Source organism: Myodes glareolus, chromosome 13 (assembly GCF_982192425.1).
Source record: "Myodes glareolus chromosome 13, mMyoGla1.1, whole genome shotgun sequence".
NCBI lineage: Eukaryota > Metazoa > Chordata > Mammalia > Rodentia > Cricetidae > Myodes > Myodes glareolus.
The window spans coordinates 27,951,170-27,973,501 of NC_142038.1; the positions used below are offsets into that span (position 1 = coordinate 27,951,170).

Below are 22,332 nucleotides of genomic sequence, written 5' to 3' on the forward strand. Positions count from 1 at the left end.
CCTGTCCAATCTACAAGCACAATGGGGAAAACTGTGCTGGAAACCAGAGCTGAGAACTTTGTTCAGTCTGACTGCAGGCACAGGACTGGAAGAGGTGGTTAAAGAGAATGTCCTGAAATGAACACCATTATTAGATTTACTGTTGAAGGGGACAGTCATCCACAGGGCACAGACAGAATGTCCGTGAAGTGCACAAGCTGTTCTATCTTTTCATTCCCCCACTTTATTCTTTCAGTTCTAGCTCCCCAATCTGTGATGCAGACTTCAGTGTGACAGTCGTCTGCAAGGTCTTTCTACTAAGTATGCACACAGCGAATGAGAAGGCTTTGACAGAGCAATCATTACAACAGGAAGCCTGCCTAAATGACAGCTGTCACCACATCCTGCAAAGCTCATGTTCTCACAGATGGAGAGAAGGTCTTAGCACCCCTGCTTTACAATAAAGAAAACCACAGTGAAGAAGATTCTTCAGGCACAGATTTCCACAGCCAGCTATATCAAAAGTACTGTACAGAGAGACCTCTTCTCCATAGATAGGAGGCCTTGAGATGTAAGGAATTAAATAGTTGACCCTGAAATGAGAGACAAGATGAGGGTGACATACAACAACCTCATGCACACTGCAGAGATATTCCATCACCTGAAGCAGCCATTTACAGTCATGTCAGAGAGAGTAATAAGACACAAGCCAAAACAATTGAAAATTTTTCTTTCAAAATCAATATCCAGATCATTTCCTTTAGTTCTACTTTAACTTGAAGAATTAGATAAGACCATCAATGATGCAGTCCTGTCCACCTTCCACCAAAGCATCCCAGCTTTAAACTGGGGAACCCCACTCCCTGGGTAAGTTCCTAAATTCCTTGTTATCTATCAGCTTTTTAGAGAAAAGAGATGGTGAGGGTTAGAAGTTAGATCTGAATGCCATTGTCCACTTACCAGAGAATCCCAAGTCCAGTGTGTGCGCTCACTGTAATTCAGCTGCAGAAACCACCCTCTACAGTAGTACAGACTTATCACATGAAACCCACTCCTCCTTCCTCTGCAGGACTTAGAGACCTTCTAGGTTCTTCTCCTCTCCTCTCAGTGTGTTTTGGCCAATCAAGGAGAACCATGGATAAGTTGCTTTTTGGAATTGTCTGAATTTCCAAGAAAAGGAAAGTGAAATAAAATAGTTGTTTTTTATTGTATCAACACTTCCTTACTTGGCAGAAAAGGCTGGACTTTCCTAAAATAAAAGTGGAACAGGGCTTGGAAAAGAATGGAAACACAGAGAAGCATATTATTGACTATGTAGGAAAACAGCTCTTGAAAGATAAATTTCCTGGTTTCTGATTCCACAAACACAGCCTGAACTTAAGTCACACAGCACATTGTCTGAGTTCTTGTGAAGATGCCAGTTTTAGTCTCACCCAAGCCACAACCCATTTGGCCCCCTCTGACTGTAACCTTATTTCTTCACAAGTTTAGATTCACATTCCATAATTCTTGTCATAAGCAACTCCCCTCTCAATCGAGGGATTAAGTCTGGCTTGGGCTTGACAGGTCTTATGCATGCTGTCAAAACCATGGCCATTTTGTTTATGGCACTTCTCTGTAGTGCCCAAAGGATATTGTTTCCTTGAAGTCATCCACCAATTGTGGCTCTTACAGTATTTTCACCCTTTCATCGACAACCATTCCTGTGCCATTGGAAGTAAAATTAAGTATATTCTATTTATGTCTGGACATTTACCAATATCTTATTCTATGCATGCTGGGCCAACTGTGGATATCTGTATTGTTTATGATCTACTGCAAATGAGAGCTTCCATGATAAGGGTTAAGCAATACCTTAACCTGTGAGTATTATGGAAAATCATTAGGAGCTTGGTTTAATGTTATGTCCTTTAGTAGAATAACATTAGTAGGTTATCACCAGGGTGTACACCAATATAGCCTTAGGTTATTGTCCAGATATGGTTCAAAGTACGGTTATTATCCTGTGCAGTAATATTAAATCCAATCATGAAGGAATTGGTAACTGCCACAATATTATTGTCACTACTCCAGTGGTGGTTGTATCTTACCTGTCCAGTCAGTATTATGGCTCACAGAGTTCACACCTGGCACATGATTAAAGATTCAATTTTTCCTCTGCTAGTGTGGTTAAGCCACTGTGCAAAATAACTAGTAGTATCAGGTCTTAGAGGGGGTCATTCTTGTGGATTCCTGAGAATTCCTCTAGAGCCAGGTTTCTGCTAACCCTATAATGGCTCCCTCAGTCAAGATACCTCTTTCCTTGCTCTCATCTCTGTCCTTCCTCTTTCTCGACTATCCCATTCCCTCCCCTTCTCCCATCTTCTTCCTTTTCCAACATCCCTTCTCCCCGCATCCCCATGCTTCCAGTTTTGTTAGACAATCTTGTCTGTCTTGACTTTCCAGGTGGATCTATATATATTTTTCTTAGGGTTCACCTTATTAATTAGCTTCTCTAGGATGGTGAACTATAGACTCAATATCCTTTGTTTATAGCTAGTATTCACTTATGAATGTGTACATAACATATTCATCTTTTTGGGTCTGGGTTACCTTTCTCAGGATAGTGTTCTTCTAAATCCATCCATTTGCATGCAAAATTCAAGATGATTTTTTTTTTTAACCACTGAGTAGTACTTTTCTGTGTAAATGTGCCACATTTTCTTCATCTGTTCTTTGGTTGAGGGCATCTAGGTTGTTTCTAGGTTCTGGCTATTACATATAATGCTGCTATGAACATGGCTGAACAAATGCCTTTGTAGTATAATTGAGAAACTTTTGAGTATATGCCCAAGAGTGGTATTGCTGAATCCTGAGGTAAGTTGATTCTCGATTTTTTGAGAAACCACCATAAAGACATCCAAAGTGGTTGTATAAGTTTGCATTCCTCTCAACAATGGATGAGTGTTTCCCTTACTCGACATCCTCTCCAATATAATCTATCATTGGTGGTTTTGATTTTAGCCATTCTGACAGGTGTAAGATGGTATCTCAGAGTTGTTTCGATTTGCATCTCCTTGATGGCTAAGGATGCTGAACATTTCCTTAAGTATCTTTTGACCATTAGAGATTCTTCTGTTGAGAATTCTCTGTTTAGTTTAGTGCCCTCTTTTTTAATTGGATTATTTAGAATTTTGATGTCTAATTTCTTGAGTTCTTTATATATTTTGGAGATCAGTCCTTTGTCTGATATGGGGTTGGTGAAGATCTTTTCCCATTTAGTAGGCTGCCTTCTTTTCTTATTGGCTGTGTCCTTTGCTTTACAGAAGCTTCTCAGTTTCAGAGGGTCCCATTTATTTATTGTTGCTCTGAGTGTCTGTGTTCCTGGGGTTATATTTAGGAAGTGGCCTCCTGTGACCATGCATTCAAGTCTACTTCCCACTTTCTCTTCTATTGGATTCAGTGTGGTCGGATTCAGATTGAGGTCTTTAATCCATTTGGACTTGAGTTTCATGCATAGGGATAGATACAGATCTATTTTCATTCTTCTACATGTTGATATCTAGTTATGCTAGCACCATTTGTTGAAGATACTTTCTTCTTTTCATTGAATAATTTTAGCTTCTTTGTCAAAAATCAGGTGTTCATAGGTATCTAGATTAATATCCAGGTCTTCGACTGGATTCAATTGGTCAACCTCCCTGTTTTTAAGCTAGTACCAAGGTGCTTTCATTACTGGAGATCTGTATTAGAGCTTGATGTCAAGGATGATGATGCCTCTGGAAGTTCCTTTATTGTACAGGATTGTTTTGTCTTTTCTGGTTCTTTTTTATTTTTCCATATGAAGTTGATTATTGTTCTTTCAAGGTCTGTGAAGAATTGTGTTGATGATTTTGATGGGGATTGCACTGAATGTATAGACTGCTTTTGGTAGGATTGACATTTTTACTATGTTCATCCTACCTATCCAAGAGCATGGGATATCTTTCCATTTTCTGGTATCTTCTTCAATTTATTTCTTCAAATACTTAAAGTTCTTATCAAATAGGTCTTTCACTTCTTTTGGTAGTGTTACCCCAAGACATTTTATTTTATTTGTGACTATTGTGAAAGGTAATGTTTCTCTGATATCCCTCTCAACTTCTTTATCATTTGTATATAGGACGAATACTGATTTTTAAAAAATTGATCTTGTATCCTGCCACATTGCTGAAGGTATTTATCAGCTGTAGAAGTTCTCTGCTAGAGTTTTTGGGGTCACTTTTATATACTTTTATAACATCTGCAAATAATGAAAGTTTGACCTCTTTCTTTCCTATTTGATTCCCCTTGATCTCCGTTTGTTGTCTTTTTGCTATAGCCAGAACTTCAAGGACTATGTTGAAGAGATTGGAGAGAGTGGACAACCTGTCTTATTCCTGATTTTAGTGGAATCGCTTTGAGTTTCTCTTTGTTTAATTTGATGTTGGCTGTCGGCTTGCTGTATATTGCTTTTATTATATTTAGGTATGTTTCTTATATCCCTGATCTCTCCAAGATCTTTATCATAAAAGGGTGTTGGATTTTGTCAAATGCTTTCTCAGCATCCAATGAAATGTTCATAAGGATTTTTTCTTTCAGTTAATTTATATGATGGATTACATTGATAGATTTTTATATGTTAAACCATTCCTGCATCTCTGGGATGAAACTGACTTGAACACGGTGGCTGATTTTTTTTGATGTGTTCCTGAATTCAGCTTGCCAGTATTTTTTTAATTAATTAATTTATTTGTTTATAAAAATTTCCACTTCCTCCCCACCTCTTGGATTCGGTTTGCCAGTATTTTATTGAGAATTTTTGTGTCAATGTTCATGAGTGAGATTGGCCTGTAATTCTCTTTCTTGGTTGTGTCTTTGTGTGGTTTTGGAATCAAGGTAACTGTAGCTTCATAAAAGGAGTTTGGCAATGACTCTTGTGTTTCTATATTGTGAAATACATTAAGGAGTGTAGGTATTAGCTCTTCCTGTAAGTTCTGGTAGAATTCTGCATTGAAACCATCTGGTCCTGGGCTTTTTTTAATAGGGAGATTTTTGATAACAGCTTCTAATCTTCACGACTGACAGGTCTATTTAGATTGTTCACCTGGTCTTCGTTCAACTTTGGTATATGGTACTTATCTAACAAAATGCCCATTTCTTTTACATTTTCCAATTTTGTGGCATACAGGCTTTTGTAGTAAGATCTAATGATTCTCCAAATTTCCTCTGTGTCTGTGGTTATGTCCCCCTTTTTATTTCTGATCTTATTAATTTGCATGTTCACTCTTCGCCGTTTGATTAGTTTGGAGAGGGGTTTGTCAATCTTGTTGATTTTCTCGAAGAAGCAGCTTTTTATTTCATTGATTCTTTGGATTGTTTTCTGTGTTTCTATTTTGTTGATATCAGCCCTCAGTTTGATTATTTCCAGTCTTCTGCTCCTCCTGGGTGAATCAGCTTCTTTTTTTTTCCTAGAGCTTTCAAGTGTGCTGTTAAGTCTCTAATGTGTGCTTTCTCCATTTTCTTTAGTTGGGCACTTAGTGCTATGAACTTTCCTCTTAGCACTGCTTTCATAATGTCCCATAGGTTTGAGTATGTTGTGTCTTTATTTTCATTAAATTCAAGGAAGAGTTTAATTTCTTTCTTTATTTCTTCCTTGACCCAGGGGTGATTTAGTAGTTGACTGTTCAACTTCCATGAGTTTTTTGGCTTCCTGGGGGTAGCATTGTTGTTGAATTCTAACTTTAATCCATGGCGGTCTGACAAGACACAGGTGGTTACTAATATTTTTTTGTATCTGTGGAAGTTTGCTTTGTTACCGAGTATGTGGTCAATTTTCGAGAAGGTTCCATGAGCTGCAGAGAAGGAGGTATATTCTTTCCTATTTGGGTGGAATGTTCTATAGATGTCTGTTAAGTCCATTTGATTCAATACCTCCAATAATTCTCTTATTTCTCTCTTAGGTTTCTGTCTGGATTGACCTGTCCATTGTTGAGAGAGGTGTGTTGAAGTATCCTACTATTAGTGTCTGTGGTTTGATGAGTGCCTTGAGTTCTAGAAGTGTTTCTTTTACATAACTGGGTGTCTTTATATTAGGGGCATAGATATTTAGTATTGAGACTTCTTTCTGATGAATTGTTCCTGTTATGAGTATGAAATGTCCATCTCCATCTCTTCTGATTGATTTTAGCTTGAAGTAGATTTTGTTAGATATTAGAATGACCACACCCGCTTGTTTTCTAGGTCTGTTTGCTTGGAAAACCTTTTCCCAACCCTTTACCCTGAGTAGGTGTCTGTCTTTGTGGTTGAGGTGTGTTTCTTGTAAACAGCAGAATGTTGGATCCTGTTTTCGTATCCAATCTCTAAGTCTGTGCCTTTTTATAGGTGAATTGAGTCCATTGATATTAAATGATATTAATGACCAGTGGTTGTTGACTCTGGTTATTTATTTATTTATTTATTTATTTATTTATTTATTTATTTATTTATTTTGGGGTAGTAGAAGTGTGTGTGTTTCCCTTCTTTGAGTTGTGCTTGTGACGGATCGCTAGCTGTCTGAGTTATTGTAGGCAGTGTTGGGAATGTTGGATTCCTTGGGTTGCAATTTTCCTTCTAATATTCTCTGTAAGGCTGGATTTGTAGTTACGTATTGTTTAAATTTGTTTTTATCCTGGAATATTTTGTTTTCTCTGTTGATAGTGAACGATAACTTGGCTGGGTATAGTAGTCTGGGCTTGCATCCATGGTCTCTTAGTTTCTGCAGTACCTCTATGCAGGACCTTCTGGCTTTCATGATTTCCATAGAGAAGTCTGGTGTAAGTTGATAGGTTTACCTTTATAAGTTACTTGACCTTTTTCCTTTGCAGCTCTTAATACTCTTTTTTTAATCTGAATGCTTTGTGTTTTGATTATTATATGGCGAGGGGATTTTTTTTTGATCCAGTCTATTCAGTGTACTGTATGCTTCTTGAACCTTCATAGGAATAGCGTTCTTTAGGTTGGAGAAGTTTTCTTCTATAATTTTGTTGAATATATTTTCTGGACCTTTGATCTGCAATTCTCCTTCTTCTACCCCTATTATTCTAGATTTGTTTTTTTTATTATCTCCCAGATTTCCTGAATGTTTTGTGATGAGAATTTGTTGGATTTGCTGTTTTCTTTGGTCAGAGCATTTATTTTCTCTATGGTGTCTTCATACTCTGAGATTTGTTCTTCTATCTCTTATATTCTATTAGTTATGCTTGTTTTAAGTCTCTGTTTGTTTACCTCGATTTTCCATATCCAGCTGGCCCTCGGCTTGTGTTTTCTTCATTGCCTCCATTTCAGCTTTCAACTCTTGAACTGTTTCCATTACCTGTTTGATTGTTTTTTCTTGGTTTCCCAGGGTGTCGTTTATGGATTTACTCATTTCTTCAAACCTTTTGTTATATTTCTCTTCCATTTCTTTACTCATTTCTTCAATCTTTTTGTTATACTTCTCTTCCACTTCTTTAAGTGAGTTATTCATACCCTGTTTAAGGGCCTCTATTGCTTTCATAATGACACTGTTTTCCACTTCTTCTGGAATAGGGTGTTCAAGTCCTTCTGTAGTAAGATCTCTGGAATCTGGTGTTTTCATGTTGTTTTTCAGATTGTTGGAGGAATTCTTGCCTTGGCGTCTGCCCATCTCTTCCTTTAAATGTTCTCTAATGGATTTTCTGGTACTGGGTCAGGTTCCTCCCTCTGATGACTCTTCTGCTAGAGGATCAGCGCCCCTTGCTATCCAGGATTCTTGCTGAGCTGATGCAGGGCCTTCCTTTCCACCACTGTCAGGCAGGCTATTGAAACACAGGCACTTCCTCCTGCAGGGTTGCACTTCCAGCCCAGTACCAGCCTGCAAGCAGGCTGAGCTGGGTGATTTTATAGCCCTGAGGAGGAAGGGAAGAATAAAGAAAAGGGTTCGTGGTTGAAAGGTGGGATGGGCTAGGAGGCGAGAGGGCTTAGCCCCTGCAGAGTGGCCAGGGAGTCAAGGGGGACCAGGGATGTCTGAGCTCCTCCTTGTCGGGCTTCTCCCGTGGGTCAGAGCAAACTCACCCCAATGATGAATCTTCTGCAAGAGTTTGCCAGTATTTTATTAAATATTTTTGCACCCATGTTCATTAGTGAGATTGGTCTGTAATTCTCTTTCTTGATTGAGTCTTTGTTTGTTCTTAGTGCCAGGGTAACTGTAGTCTCATAAAAGAGTTTGATAATTTTCTTTGTGTTTTTATTATGTGGAACACTTTGAGGAGTATAGGTTTTAACTCTTCTTGGAAGTTCTGGTAGAATTCTGTACTATATCCAGCCCTGGGCTTTTTTTTGGGGGGGGGTTTTGATGACAGCTTCTATTTCCTTGCACTTTACAGGTCTAATTGAATTGTTCACCTGGTCTCTTGGTGTAGAGCATCTATCTAGAAAATTGTCTATTTCTTTTATGTTTTCCAGTTTTGTGGTTTTTGTAGTATGACCTAATGATTCTCTGAATTTCCTCAGTGTCTGTTGATTTATCCCTTTTCATTTCTGATTTTGTTAATTTGGATACTCTCTCTCTGCCTTTTGATTAGTTTGGATAAGGGTTTGTCTATCTTGTTGATTTTCTCAAAGAACCAACTCTGATTGATTCTTTGTATTGTTTTCTTTATTTCTATTTTGTTGATTTCAGCCCTCAATTTGATTATTTCCTGTCTTCTACTCCTCCTGGGTGAGTCAGCTTCTTTTTGTTCTAGAGCTTTCAGGTGCACTGTTAAGTCACTGATGTGAGCTTTCCCTACATTCTTTATGTGGGCAGTTAGTGCTATGAACTTTTGTCTTAGCACCGCTTTAATTTTGTCCCATAGGTTTGAATACATTGTGCCTTCATTTTCATTAATTCTAGGAAGTCTTAAATTTCTTTCTTTATTTCTTCCTCGACCAAGAGGTGGTTCAGTAGTTTACTGTTCAATTTCCATGAGTTTGTAGGCTTTCTGAGAGTAGTACTGTTGTTACATTCTAACTTTAATCCACAGTGATCAGAGAAGACACAGGGGGTTACTCCAATTTTTTTGTATCTGTGGAGGTTTGCTTTGTTACCGAGTATGTGATCAATTTTAAAGAAGGTTCCCTGTGTTGCAGAGAAGAAGATATAGTCTTTTGTGTTTGGGTGGAGTATTCTATAGCTGTCTGTTAAGCCCATTTGATTTATGACATCTTTAGTTCTCTTATTTCTCTGTTAAGTTTCTGTCTGATTGACCTGTCCATTGGCTAGAGTGAAGTGTTGAAGCCTCCTACTATTAGTGTGTAGGGTTTGATGTGTGATTTAAGTTTTAGTAATATTTCTTTTATTTATGTGGATGCTCTTATGTAGGGGCATAGATGTTCAGGATTGAGACTGCATCTTGATGAATTGTTCCTGATATGAGTACAAAGTGTCCTTCTCCGTCTCTTCTGATTGATTTTAGTTTGAAGTCTATTTTTTTTAGATATTATAATAGCTACACCCACTTGTTTCTTCTTACGTCCATTTGATTGAAAAACCTTTTCCCAACCCTTTGCTCTGAGGTAGTCTCTGTCGTTGAGGTTTAGGTGTGTTTCTTGTATACAGCAGAAGGCTGGATCCTGTTTTCATATCTATTTTCTTAACCTGTGTTTTCTTATAGGTGAATTGAGTCCATTGATATTAAGAGATATTAATGACCAGTGGTTGTTAATTCTTGTTATTTTTTGGTAGTAGTGTTTGTGTGTTTCTCTTCTTTGGGTTTTGCTGGTGGGGGTTATCCATTGCCTGTATTTTGTGTGTGAAGAAGCTTCCTTGGGTTGGTGTTTTCCTTCTAGTACTTCCTGTAGGGCTGGGTTTGTGGATACGTATTGTTTAAATCTGGTTTTGTCATGGAATATCTTGTTTTCTCCATCGATGGTGATTGAAAGCTTTGCTGGGTATAGTAGTCTGGGCTTGCATCCGTGGTCTCTTAGTGTCTGTGGCACATCTGGGCACAGACAGAATGTCCCTGAAGCACCCAGACACTTCTATCTTTTCCGTTTTCCCCACTCATTCTTTCAGTTCTAGTCCTGGATCTGTGATGCAGACTCCAGTGTGACAATTGTCTGCAAGGTCTTTCCACTGAATATGAATTGAGAAGTCAGGTGTAATTGTGATAGGTCTACCTTCATATGTTACTTGACCTTTTTCCTTTACAGCTCTTAATATTCTTTCTCTATTCCGTATTTTTGCATTTTTGGTTATTATATGGCGAGGGGGCTTTTTAAAATTTAGTCTATTTGGTGTTCTATAAGCTTCTTGTATCATTATAGGGATATCTTTCTTTAGATTGGGAAAATTTTCTTCTATTATTTTGTTGAATATGTTTTCTTATGCCCTTGAGCTCGAGTTATTCTCCTTCCTACCCCTATTATTCTTAGTTTTGGTCTTTTCATGGTGTTCCAGGTTTCATGGATGTTTTGTGTTAAGAATTTGTTGGATTTAATGTTTTCTTTGATCAATGAGTCTATTTCCTCTACAGTATATTCACCATCTGGGATTCTTCTATTTCTTGTATTCTGTTGGTTATACTTGTCTCTGTAGTTCCTGTTCTTTTACCCAGATTTTTCATATCCAGAATTCCCTCAGTTTGTGTTTTCTTTATTGCCTCTATTTCAGTCTTCAAGTCTTGAACTTGAACTTTACTTCACCTGTTTGATTGTTTTTTTCTTGGTATTCTTGAGTTTCTTTGAGGTATTTATTAACTTCTTCCAGTTTTTTTTGTTTGTCTTTTTCTCCATTTCTTTAAGGGAGTTTTTCATTACTTCTTTAAAGTTCTCAATCATTTTCATAAAGTTATATTTAAAGTCATTTTACTCTGCTTCTTCTGGGTTAGAATGACCAAGTCTTCCTGTTGTGTGACCACTGGGTTCTGGTATTGCCATGTTGCTTTTTAGGTTGTTGAATGAATTCTTGCATTGGTACCTACCCATCTCTTCCTTCAAATGAGGCTAACAGTGTCTTTGCATCTTGGTCTAATTCTTGCAGTGACTGTCTAAGTGTTTATGAATTTTTTTCTTGGTGTGCTATGTCTGTCTCAAGAAGCCTCTGAGGTCTCTCCCTAAGCTTGCTCTCTTGGTCTTCCCTCTTTGTTCATTCTCTTGGTTCTCTCAGTGTTGTAGCAAGCTCTTGGTTACCTCAGTATTGTAGGAAGCTGTGTTTCAGAGTTCCACTGAAGTTGCAGGACGTTAGGCAAGTTTGGGGCAAGATGGGGCTAGAAGTTTACAGGGTCCAGTGGATGGTGTTGGGTAATAGGGGAGCCTACCATAGGGAATTCTCCTGCTGGCTGGCTAGAAAAGTGGAAGGAATTGGCGGAAGGGCTCAAGGTTTTGTCCTACTTTGGAGGTCCTAGAGAGTGGGGTGTCCCGCTGTGTGGTTGTTCACTCACCTGAATTCCCTCAGAATGGGAGCAAGCTATGTTTCAGGGTTCCACTGAGATTGCAACCTTGTTTTTTGAGATAGAGTTTCTCACGGACTTTTAAGCTCATCAATTGTCTTGACTACATGGCTTGTGATTTCTTGAGATCCTACTGTCATGACCTCCCATGCTAACATTACAGGTACATGCCACCCAATCTGGTGTCCTATAGGTGCTGTGAGTCTGAGCTGAAGTCATCATGCTTATGCAGCAAACACTTTACATTTCCCCCAGCAATCAACTGCTCATATCTTCATCACTGCTATTAATCACTAGCACCTTGAGGGAACCCACGAATTATTCAAACGTGACAGTTTGATGTAATTCATCTTATTTGTATCCTTTCTTTGTCCACCTGCATTACATTCTCTCCTGAAAGGATTCACGATACTTTCTCATTTTAAAAATTTTATTTCCGTAGCTTTTTTACACTTCTTTGTTTATATCTATGTATCTATCTATGTATGTATGTATGTACGTACGTACGTACATATGTATGTATGTATGTATCTATCTATCTATCTATCTCTCTATCTCTCTAATCTATGAGTGCACACATTCATAATTTGTGTTTGGAGAGCAGAGGGCACCTTGTGGGAGTTTATTCTCAACTTCTACCATGTGAACTCTGGAGACTGAATTTACATGTTCAGCCTTGGCAGAAAACTCACTTATGCACTGAGTCATCTTACTGGAACCCACAGTATCTTTTCTTATTGAGCTTTTAGCATATGTTAAGTCCTTTTTATTTGTTCCTCAGTATGAGAATATTACATATAAACACAAATTTAACTTAGGAAATGAAGCTATTGCTAGGATAGACGGGTAGCAGGATTATAGAAGTGATTTTTCAGCTTCATACTCAGGTTTGACCCTGCCATTATGATTGTATTACTAAGTCCTTACCTCATGCCAAGTCAATTCTTGTTTTCTGCTCGCCATGAATTTGCCTTCTCTTTCTTGTGTATTGTTCTCTTTTTAAATACACTCTCCTATTTCTTTTTTAAAGATTTATTTTATTGTATTAAAAAGTAAAGAAAAAGTGCTTGGATGTATTGCCTGTGTGTATTTAAGTGGACATCATGTATGGAATACCTGCAGATGCCAGTAAACTGACAATGGAGTTACAGATAGCTGTGAGCTACTAAGTGAGTTTTGGAATATGAACCTGGGTGCTCTGGAAGAGTAGCCAGTGGTCTTAACAACTGAGCCATATGTCTAGCTCTGGTAAGTTGTGGAACCTTTAGTATGTGGGATCTAGTGAAGCTGCTGCTATATTTGTGTATATGACACTGTCCCTTCTATTGCTTTTCTTCCTGTCTGTGGGGTGAAGTTGACCACCACTGTAATCCAGCACCATCAAGGGAGACCTAAGCCTGATCTGACCAACAATGTCATGGAAACTCTGAATCCATAAGCTGATATAAGCCTTTCCTTGAGAGTTTAATTATGCCACTTATTTGTTATAAGGAAAAGTAAGGCTTTGCTAGCTCAGTAATTTTTGCTAATGGATACTCAATTTTATCTCTATTGAACTTGAAAATATTCTGAGTTTTTTCCTTTGGAAATGAGTATCTTAGGTTCAATACTTGCACTACACTCCTACTATGTGAAACGAATTTATTAATAACAAACTACTTAGGATGATATTGGAGGAAGAGATTTGGGGAGGTTCTAATGGCTACCGGAGGTCATGAGGACCATACAACGACAGGAGAGATACTTTCACAGAAAGAGCAAGAAAAGGCGACCTATGCAGTAAGGTAAGTCCTGTGTGGACACAAGGGTGGTTGATCTCAAGGACCTGACTGGTGGCACTGGATCTTAGATGCCCAGTGCACAGCAGTATGAGAGCCAGGTCTACAGGAGATTATTGCAGCTGAACTGTCAAATCAGTGCCTTCTTCTGTGTCTCTTCCAGACGTTTCACTCAGTTACTGATTATCACATTTTATTTTGAGGAAAACAAAGTGTTGGGCCAAGGAACAGGATCTGAGATTATCATCAAACAAAAGTAACACTGCCAACAACCAACATGAGTGTGTCATGTGTATACTGGGAATGTCACATACCAATAGCAGACACTCTTTGTAATCAGCAATTTATTAAGTATTATTTTATGGCATCATATTCGAATCAAAGTAGTTCTTTACCATCATTGTCAAGATAGGAAATGACAGACAGAGGGAACTCAGGGTTCTCCGCTGGTTCTGGCATAGAATTATAGATATTCTTTACTGTCTCTAGAAGGATTCTGATGAGGAGTTTTAGGAATTGATAGGTTATTAAGAAACTTGTGGTCGGTTGCTATGGTTTCTTTTGACTTTGGTCTTAAGGTCTCCCTTTAGCCATGGCTAGTCACTCTTTTTTAATTCAGACTTAATGAGGGTAGAAGTAACTTTTAAGTAAATGTGCATGAGTGTATGCATGTGTGTGTGTGTGTGTGTGTGTGTGTTTGTGTTTGTATGTGTGTGTGTGTTGTGAGACACTATGAGAACAACAGAGCAAGGTGCATGAAAAGTAAGAAATATGTGTGCACAGGTTCCAGAGAGGTTAATGTTGCAACAGAAAATCATTGTAAGCATGTACAGAAGTGACACAGAGCTCATCCTCCCTCCTACCTCCCCCCCTTTCTCTGTGTGTGTGTATTCAAGTTTGTGTGTGTAGTTGAAAGACTTGAATGAAGATGTAGGTGAACATAAAGAGTTGAAGCAAGATTGTCAGGTTCTGACATATTAATTCACATGACCAGTATCCTTTTGTTTTGTCTTGTGGTAGTGGATTGGCTAGAAAAGGTGTCAGAGGGGGTAATTTATTCTAATGCCTCCCTGGTATTAATCATTTGATATTGTCATAATCAGCAGCTGTGGGTGAGTTGAATTTGAGCTATTCTTGGCATGCCTCTCTAAGGAGAACTTTGGCATCTTGAACCACTGTGTCAAGGAAAAGAGATTGAAAGTAAAACATTTTCCCAAAGTAAAGACCTGTAGCAACGAACCCACCACTAACTGAGAGAAATTTTTCCACACATTTGAAAAGCTTTTCTCCTAATGTTTCATTTTCCTTATTTGTCAACAATGAATGAGATTTAAGTTTTTCTTTCAGTTTTTCGACAGGCACTTGGTATTCCTTAGCAATTAATTTCAGGGATTTGTCATCCACTCCAAAGAGGACTCGGAAGTGGTTTAAACTTGCTTCTAGCTTCTGTACATCACTGTCGCTGAGGCTTTTCAATGCAGGAATAGTAGCCAAAACGCCTTCTTTGAGGGCTTCCAACCAGATAAACTGCTTCGAAGCGTTGTACTTCATTTGAATGGCTGCCTCTGTAATATTGGGCAAGGAAAGCATAAAATTGTGGCGCTTTTGAGCAGGAAGATCCTTTATCAGAATGTCCACTAGGCTTGGAAAATCATAGTCAGATAAATTGTGGTTAGAGATCAAGAATATCTGTGGTTCATTAATTTTATTTTCACAAAAGGTATCCAGATAGGATTTTCGGATTTGCTCTAGGATCTTTTCTCGGTCAAAAGTACGTGGTTTGCATTTCTTTTCATTATCTATATCAAAGTCCACCTTGGTTCTCACAAAGTAGTAATTCTTGTTCATCATTGTGATTACTTTAGCAAGTGCCATTTCATGCTCTGTAAATCGTGTGGCAGAAGCAATAATGAAGAAGTCATACTTTTGGAATTCTACTTTCTTCAGATAATCTTTTGGTGGAAATTTCAGAGTTCCAACACCAGGCAGGTCCCATATAATCAAATTTTCAAATTTGGGGTGTTTGTATGAAGTTATCTTCATAGTTGTTTCTACCACCCCAACTTCAGCTGCATCTCTCTCATCATCCCCCACCTCCCTCAGGGCATTGATGAAGCTGGACTTCCCTGCTCCAGACTCTCCAGTCACAGCAATGTTTATGGGGACGTTATCAATATTTTTTAATGCATCCCTGATGGTAGAGGTTGCCCCCTGAATGTTTCCATTTTTCAGATGTTGCTCAATTGAATGGCTTGTTTTTGAAGAAATGATTGTGCTTCCTGATTTGATGTTCTTAAAATATTCGTTGAAGCTCGAAACCAATTCTCCATTGTTTTCCTTCTTAGATGTATCAGAGAATACCTGACCCATGACTGGGTTGGAAAAGGTCCCTGAAAGGAGGAAGGGAGAGTAAGTTTCAATAGCCTGAAGACGCCTTCATGCTTAGTACTGTGTTCTCTATGCTGTAGCCTTAGTTATGTTCTAAAAGTGACTAATTCCATATATGTTGTGCTGGCCATTTTTTGACAACAAGATACAAAATGAAGTTCTTTTGGAGAAAACCTCATTTGAAGAATTGCCCCCATCAGATTGGACTGGATGCATCAGGTCTATTGGACATTTTCTTGATTGACACTGATATTTAAGGTCCCAGTCCCAATGGGTGGTACCATCTCTGGGCAGGTATTCTCGAGTTGTAAGATAAAGCAAATGATCCAAATGTGGGATCAAGCCAGTAAATAGCATTCTCCCATTGTTCCTGCCTTTTGCTCCTGCCTGAGTTTCTGCTCAGATGTCCCTCAGTGATAGACTGTGATCAGAGTGTATAAGTCAAAAGCAAATAAACAAAAACACAACCTCTTTTCTCCCCAATCTTGCTCATGAACATTGATGCAAAAATACTTTAAAAAATACTGGCAAACCAACTCCAAAAAGACATCAGAAAAATCATCGACCATGATCAAGTCGGCTTCATCGCAGAGATGGAGGGATGGTTTAACATACGAAAATCTGTCAATGTAATCCACCATATAAACAAGCTGAAAAAAAGAAACCCCACATGAACATCTCATTAGATGCTGAAAAAGCCTTTGACAAAATACAACATCCCTTCATGATAAAGGTCTTGGAGAGAACAGGGATACAAGGAACATACCTAAACATAATAAAGGCAATATACAGCAAGCCAATAATCAACATCAAACTAAATGCAGAGAAACTCAAAGTAATTCCTCTAAAGTCATGAACAAGACAAGGTTGTCCACTCTTTCCATATCTAATCAATTTATTTCTTGAAGTGCTAGCTAGAGCAATAAGACAACAAAAGGAGATCAAAGGAACACAAATAAGAAAAGAAGAAGTAAAATTCTCACTATTTACTGGTGATGTGAATAGGTAAGCGGCCCCAAAAATTCTACTAAGGGACTTCTACAACTCAGAAACACCTTCAGTAATGTAGCAAGATACAAGATTAACTCTAAAAAAACAGTAGCCCTCCTTTACGCAGATGATAAATGGGTTGAGAAAGAAATCAGAGAAACATCATCCTTTACAATAACCACAAATAACATCAAATATCTTGGAATAACTCTAACCAAACAAGTGGAAGACCTGTATGACAAGAACTTTAAATCTTTGAAGAAAGAAATTGAAGAAGACACAGGAAAATAGAAAGATTTCCCATGCTCTTGGGTAGGTAGAATTAACATAGCAAAAATGGCAATTTTACCAAAAGCAATCTACCAATTCAAAGTAATACCCATCAAAATCCCAGCAAAGTTTTTTACAGACCTGAAAAGAATGGTACTCAACTTCACATGGAAAAACAAAAAACTTAGAATAGCCAAAACAATCCTGTACAATAAAGGAACTTATGGAGGCATCAATATCCCTGACTTCAAACTCTACTACAGAGCTACAGTATGAAAACAACCTGGTATTGGCATAAAAACAGACAGGAAAAACAATGGAACTGAATAGAAGACCCAGATATCAATCCACATACCCGATATTTGACAAAGAAGAAAGAAATATGAAATGGAAAAAAGAAAGGCTATTCAACAAATGGTGCTGGCATGGCTGGGTATCAACATGTAGAGGAATGAAAGTAGATCCATGTCTAATCACCATGCACAAAGCTCAAGTCCTAATGGATTAAATACCTCAACATAAAACCAACCACACTGAACCTCATAGAAGAAAAAGTGGAAAGTACACTTGAACGTACTGGCTCAGGAGGTCATTTCCTAAATATAACCCCAGTAGCACAGACACTGAGAGAAACAATTAATAAATAGGACTTCTTGAAATTAAGAAGCTTCTATAAAGCAAAAGACATGGTCAACAAGACAAAATGGCAGCCTACTAAGTGGAAAAAGATCTTCACCAACTCCACATTAGATAGAAGTCTGATCTCCAAATATACAAGGAACTCAAGAAATTGGTCAAAAAAATAAATAATCCAACAAAAAAATGAAATACAGATCTAAACAGAGAACTCTCAACAGAGGAATTTAAAATTGCTGAGAGACACTTAAGGAAATGCTCAACGTCCTTAGTCATCAGAGAAATGCAAATCAAAACAACTCTGAGATTCCATCTTACACCTATTAGAAAGGTCAAGATCAAAAATACTGATGACAACTTACGCTGGAAAGCATGTGGAGTAAAGGAAACACTTCTACATTGTTGGTGGGAGTGCAAACTGTTACATTCCCTTTGGATATCAGTTTGGAGATTTCTCAGAAAATTAGGAAACAACTTTCTTCAAGATCTTTGTTCTCCACAAATCTGCTGCAAGACCTCTCATGGTAGCACATCTGACCTCATTATTGGTTAAGGAGACAGCAAATCCCGATTGTGTCCTGGAGCCTCCTTTTCTGTCTCACCAATAGCAAATCAGTTCTCAGACTTAATTTCTATTTCCAAATCCAATCACAACTGATCATTCCTCCTACATTATCTGCTTCATGACCTCCTCAATTTCAGCTTTGATTATGTTATCCACACTACTATATTTCCTGTTAGTGTAACAACATGGGTGATCAAACAGCCAGAGTTTTCCTATTGGCACTGAAATCATGTCATGTTGAGTCAATTCTAAAAGGGACTATAAGCATCCACATTTCCCTCAGGGAAAGTTCATTAAGGTATACAGTATACATGCTACATACAACATACCTCTGAAATTTATTGTTACCCTTCTGAATCCCAGCCACCCTGTTATCTGGCTGTTTTCTACTCTCAGGACTTTATACTTAGTGACTGCTATCTTGCCATGTTGCTGTTCCCCAGTTATTAACTAGAGAATAACATGGTGATTAACTGTATTTCCTTTCTCTAGGTTCTGCTTCAATTAGGCAGAATTGTGATTTATATTCACATTGGGATGTAAACATGTACCTGCCTCCATAATCTGCCATCCTTTCCTTATGCTTCTGCCTCTCCACAGCACTTGCTACACGTGATGTCTAGGTTTATTTGCTGTTGCTCTCTCACAATACAATGAACCTCGGGCAGCAGAATGTGCTTTTATTCCCTTCCTCACTTCTTTTTCACCAACACACAGGTGTATGGTTAATAATCAGAGAATGAATGAGGAATATGAGGAAAACATTTGATGTTTCTTGTGGACATTTGAGTCTGTTGGGGAGTTCTAAGTTCTAATATATTCATAAAGAGTAAGTGCCAAGTGTCTGGGTAGACCACAAAAATACTCTAACACAATACAGAGATATCCTTAGACCTACATCTATTCAGAGAAAAGGGTTAGAAGTTAGAGCTGAATGCTCTTTTCCACTTACCAGAAAATCCTGTGTCCAATGGATTCACACTGTACTTCAGCTATAGGAACCGCTCCACTGTGCTCCAGGCTCTTTGCTTGAAACACACTGTTGCTTCCTTTGTGGAAAGCAGTAAGTACAAGGCAGTTGGGTATCTTTTAAATGCTCCTCTGACATCCGTCTCTCCTCTCCAGGTGTGTGCTGACCAATCATAGAAGCGTATGGATGAGGTTTCTTTTCAGAATCACCTGCATTTCCAAGAAGAGGAAAGTGAAAATCAAACTACCAGTTGTCTTTCATTCTATTAACTTTTGCTTTCTTGGAATGTGGGGCTTGGAAACTGAAGGTGAACTTGGAGCAGCAGCTTATTAGCTACTCTGGAACACAAAACCCCTGAAAGACAATTTTACCGATCCCTGACTTCACAAATGTAGCTTGAAATAAAGTCTCACACACACATCATCTGTGGACTATTCAGATACCAATCAGTGTTAGTTTCATCCAAGATACAACTCATCTCTCCCTTCTGACTATAACCTTATTTCCTCACAAGATTCATATTCCTGAATTCTTTGTCATTCTCAACCCCCATGTCCCACTGGGATTTATTATGAGTTGGGTTTGACAGGTCTTGCACTTGGTCTTATTACCGTTGAGAGTTTCTTTGTGGAGTTGCCCTGCTGTGTCCAAAAGACACCATTTTCTTGTGGTCATCCACACCACCTTTCGCTCTTAAGTCCTTTCACTGCATCTTCTGCAACCATTCATGTGCCTTTGAGGTAGAAATATTCATGCTACATGAAAGGCAAGATATTCCTCAGTGTCTTATTCTCTGCATCATGACCACTGTAATTATCTGTATTGTTTATCATCTTCTAAAAATAAGAGCATCCATTGTAAGAGTTGAGTGATGCCTTAATCTATGTGGATAATGATAAATCATTAGGAAGTGAGTTAATACTTTATCCATTTAACAGTAAAATAATAGTAATTCTCACCTAGGGTCTATGATTTGTTCAGCCTTAAGTTCTTGGTCAGATAGGGTGTTATCTTGTGGAGAAGGTATTAAATTTGATCAGGAAACAGTTGCTTATTTCCATAACAATTTTGCCACCATTACACTTGTATATCTTATGGTGTCAGTAATTGTTGTAGATAACATAGTAGCTCACAGCTGGGTGATGTGTGATGTCTTTCTGTATAATATGTAGCTTTTATTGGTTGACAAATAAAGTTGGTTTGGTCAGTGGTTTTGTAAAGTCAGGTGGGAAATCTGAAAAAGAGATTGAGTGAAAGAGAGAGTAGGTGGAGTCAAAGAGACACCATGTAGCTGCTGAAGGAGAATGATATCAGAACATTATCAATAAGTCATAGCCTTGTGATGATACATAGATAAATAGAAATAAGTTAATTTAAGATATAAGAGCTAGTTAGGAATATACCTGAGCTATTGGCCAAAGAGTGTTGTAATTGATATAGTTTCTATGTGATTACTTGGGTCTGGGTAGTCGGGAAATAAAAGCACGGTCTCTGCTTACAGCTTGGTATGATTAATGACTCCCTTTCTCTGGTAGTATATTACAGCACTATGAAAGATAACCAGTAGGAATAGAGCTTCTGGGTCAGCATCAGCCTGATTTTGACATGCTCTATAACACAAGTACAAGGTATTTTCACTAATTGGAAGTTTTAAGTTCTGGAAATTAACCAATGACCTGCAATGATCAGGGACCACACTGGCCCACAACTGTAATTCCTGGGACCAGCTTCTTTATTTATTGCCCCTTGGTATCTAGCAAGGGCATTGTTGCCCAATTTGAAGGCAACTCTATCTTAACTCCTTTCATATATATGTGTGTAGATTTATTTTAGGAAGCCTCTACAGTAGTAGGCTTTCATATAACATTTTCAAATACTTCAGTGTTATTTTTCCCTCCCACTCTTCCTGTTCACATTTTCATTACTAATTCTTCAGCTTGTTGGATATCTAAACTGTTTCCTTTTCCTGGCGATTGTTAATAGAGAAGCGATGAACATGGATGAGCAAGTATCTCTGTAGAAGTACAGAGAGTCCTTTGGGAGTATTCCCAGGAGTGGTACAGCTTGATCATGAGGGAAATTTATTTTCACTTTTTGGAGAACTTCCACACAAATTACACAAGTTTACACATCCGCCAGCAGTGACTGAGTGTTTCCCTTTCCCTACAGGCACAACAGCATTTGTTGCCCTTTGTATTTTTGTTTCCAGCTGCTCTGGCTGGGGTAAAAAATCTCAAAATAAAAATCTTAAAGAAGTCTTGATTTGCGATTTCCTGATGGATAAGAGTGTTACACATTAAAAAAAATTTATATTTCATCTTTTGAGAGCCCTGTGTTTCAGTTTATGCTCCAGTTAAATATTGGGTTGCTTGCTTTCTTGATGTGTTCTTCTTAGATTCTAGATTTTCTCTTTCTGTACAGTGTCCAAATCTTATCTATGACTCCAGAGCCTTGCTTATCTGTCTGTTGTCATGCTGTTGGCCATGATAGACATGGACTCCCTGCCTGAAACTCTAAGCAAGGCCCTCAGAGAAATGCTTTCTTTTTAAGTTTCTCAATTATACTGTCTCTTTACAGAAGTAGAAAAAGGAAACTAAGACACTTATTTCAAGTTAGAGTAGTAACAAGGGCATGGTTCTAATGCACAAACAAAACGAAACAAAAGCCCACATATTGATCAATGGAATATGACCAGAGGTCCTGGAGTAAATCTATATGTCTGCAATCATAGACTGTTTGACAGAACTCAAAGATATATACTGGAGCAAATATAGGGTCTTCAAGAAAATGTGTTGGGAAAACTGGATATTTAGCATGTAGAAGAATGAAGCTTGATTTTTATCATCCATCCTTCAAGAATCATTTCTAAAGTAATCAAAGGCTCCAAGGTTACACTTAAAATCCTGATGCCTCCATGGGAACTTATAGGAGTACATTTCAGAATATAGGTTCGGGTAAGAACTTTCTCAATAGAACCCTCATCTATTGATGAAATGTGATCATCAAACAAGTGAGATTTTATGAAGTTAAAATGCTACCATACTGTCAAAAGAAAATAAAACTTGTCTACTGTTAGGCAGCCTTCATAATGGGAAACAATCTGAACTAGCATACTGAAGATTAGTGGAAAGAACATTCAAAGAACTCCAAAATGTAGAAACTAAAAAAACAAGCATTCCAATTAAAAATGGGTTATGGAGCTGAACAGAGACATCTCAAAAGGAGAAAGGCAATGACTAAGAAATATTGAAAAGAGTATTTAGCAAGGACTGAGCAACTACAGCATTGGTGATCCTTCTGGTGTGAGATGGCCACTATGGGACTGCTCCA

At 38.1% G+C, this 22,332-nt stretch overlaps 1 protein-coding gene and 1 pseudogene across 2 annotated transcripts in view; both read right to left on the bottom strand.

The window, feature by feature from the left end:
- Window positions 1–22,332, bottom strand: part of LOC125390187 (interferon-inducible GTPase 1-like) — a 153,734-nt pseudogene that overhangs the window by 8,746 nt on the left and 122,656 nt on the right. The window contains exon 2 of the transcript XR_015734698.1: window positions 940–1,139. The product of XR_015734698.1 is annotated as an interferon-inducible GTPase 1-like (transcript). The remainder of the gene's footprint in view (window positions 1–939; window positions 1,140–22,332) is intronic.
- LOC146891722 (interferon-gamma-inducible GTPase 10-like) lies at window positions 13,510–19,134 on the bottom strand. The gene is given in 3 exon segments (XM_087896039.1): window positions 13,510–14,326; window positions 14,328–15,573; window positions 18,985–19,134. Coding segments are annotated over 2 exon segments (1,293 nt in total). The 5' UTR covers window positions 15,554–15,573; window positions 18,985–19,134; the 3' UTR covers window positions 13,510–14,259.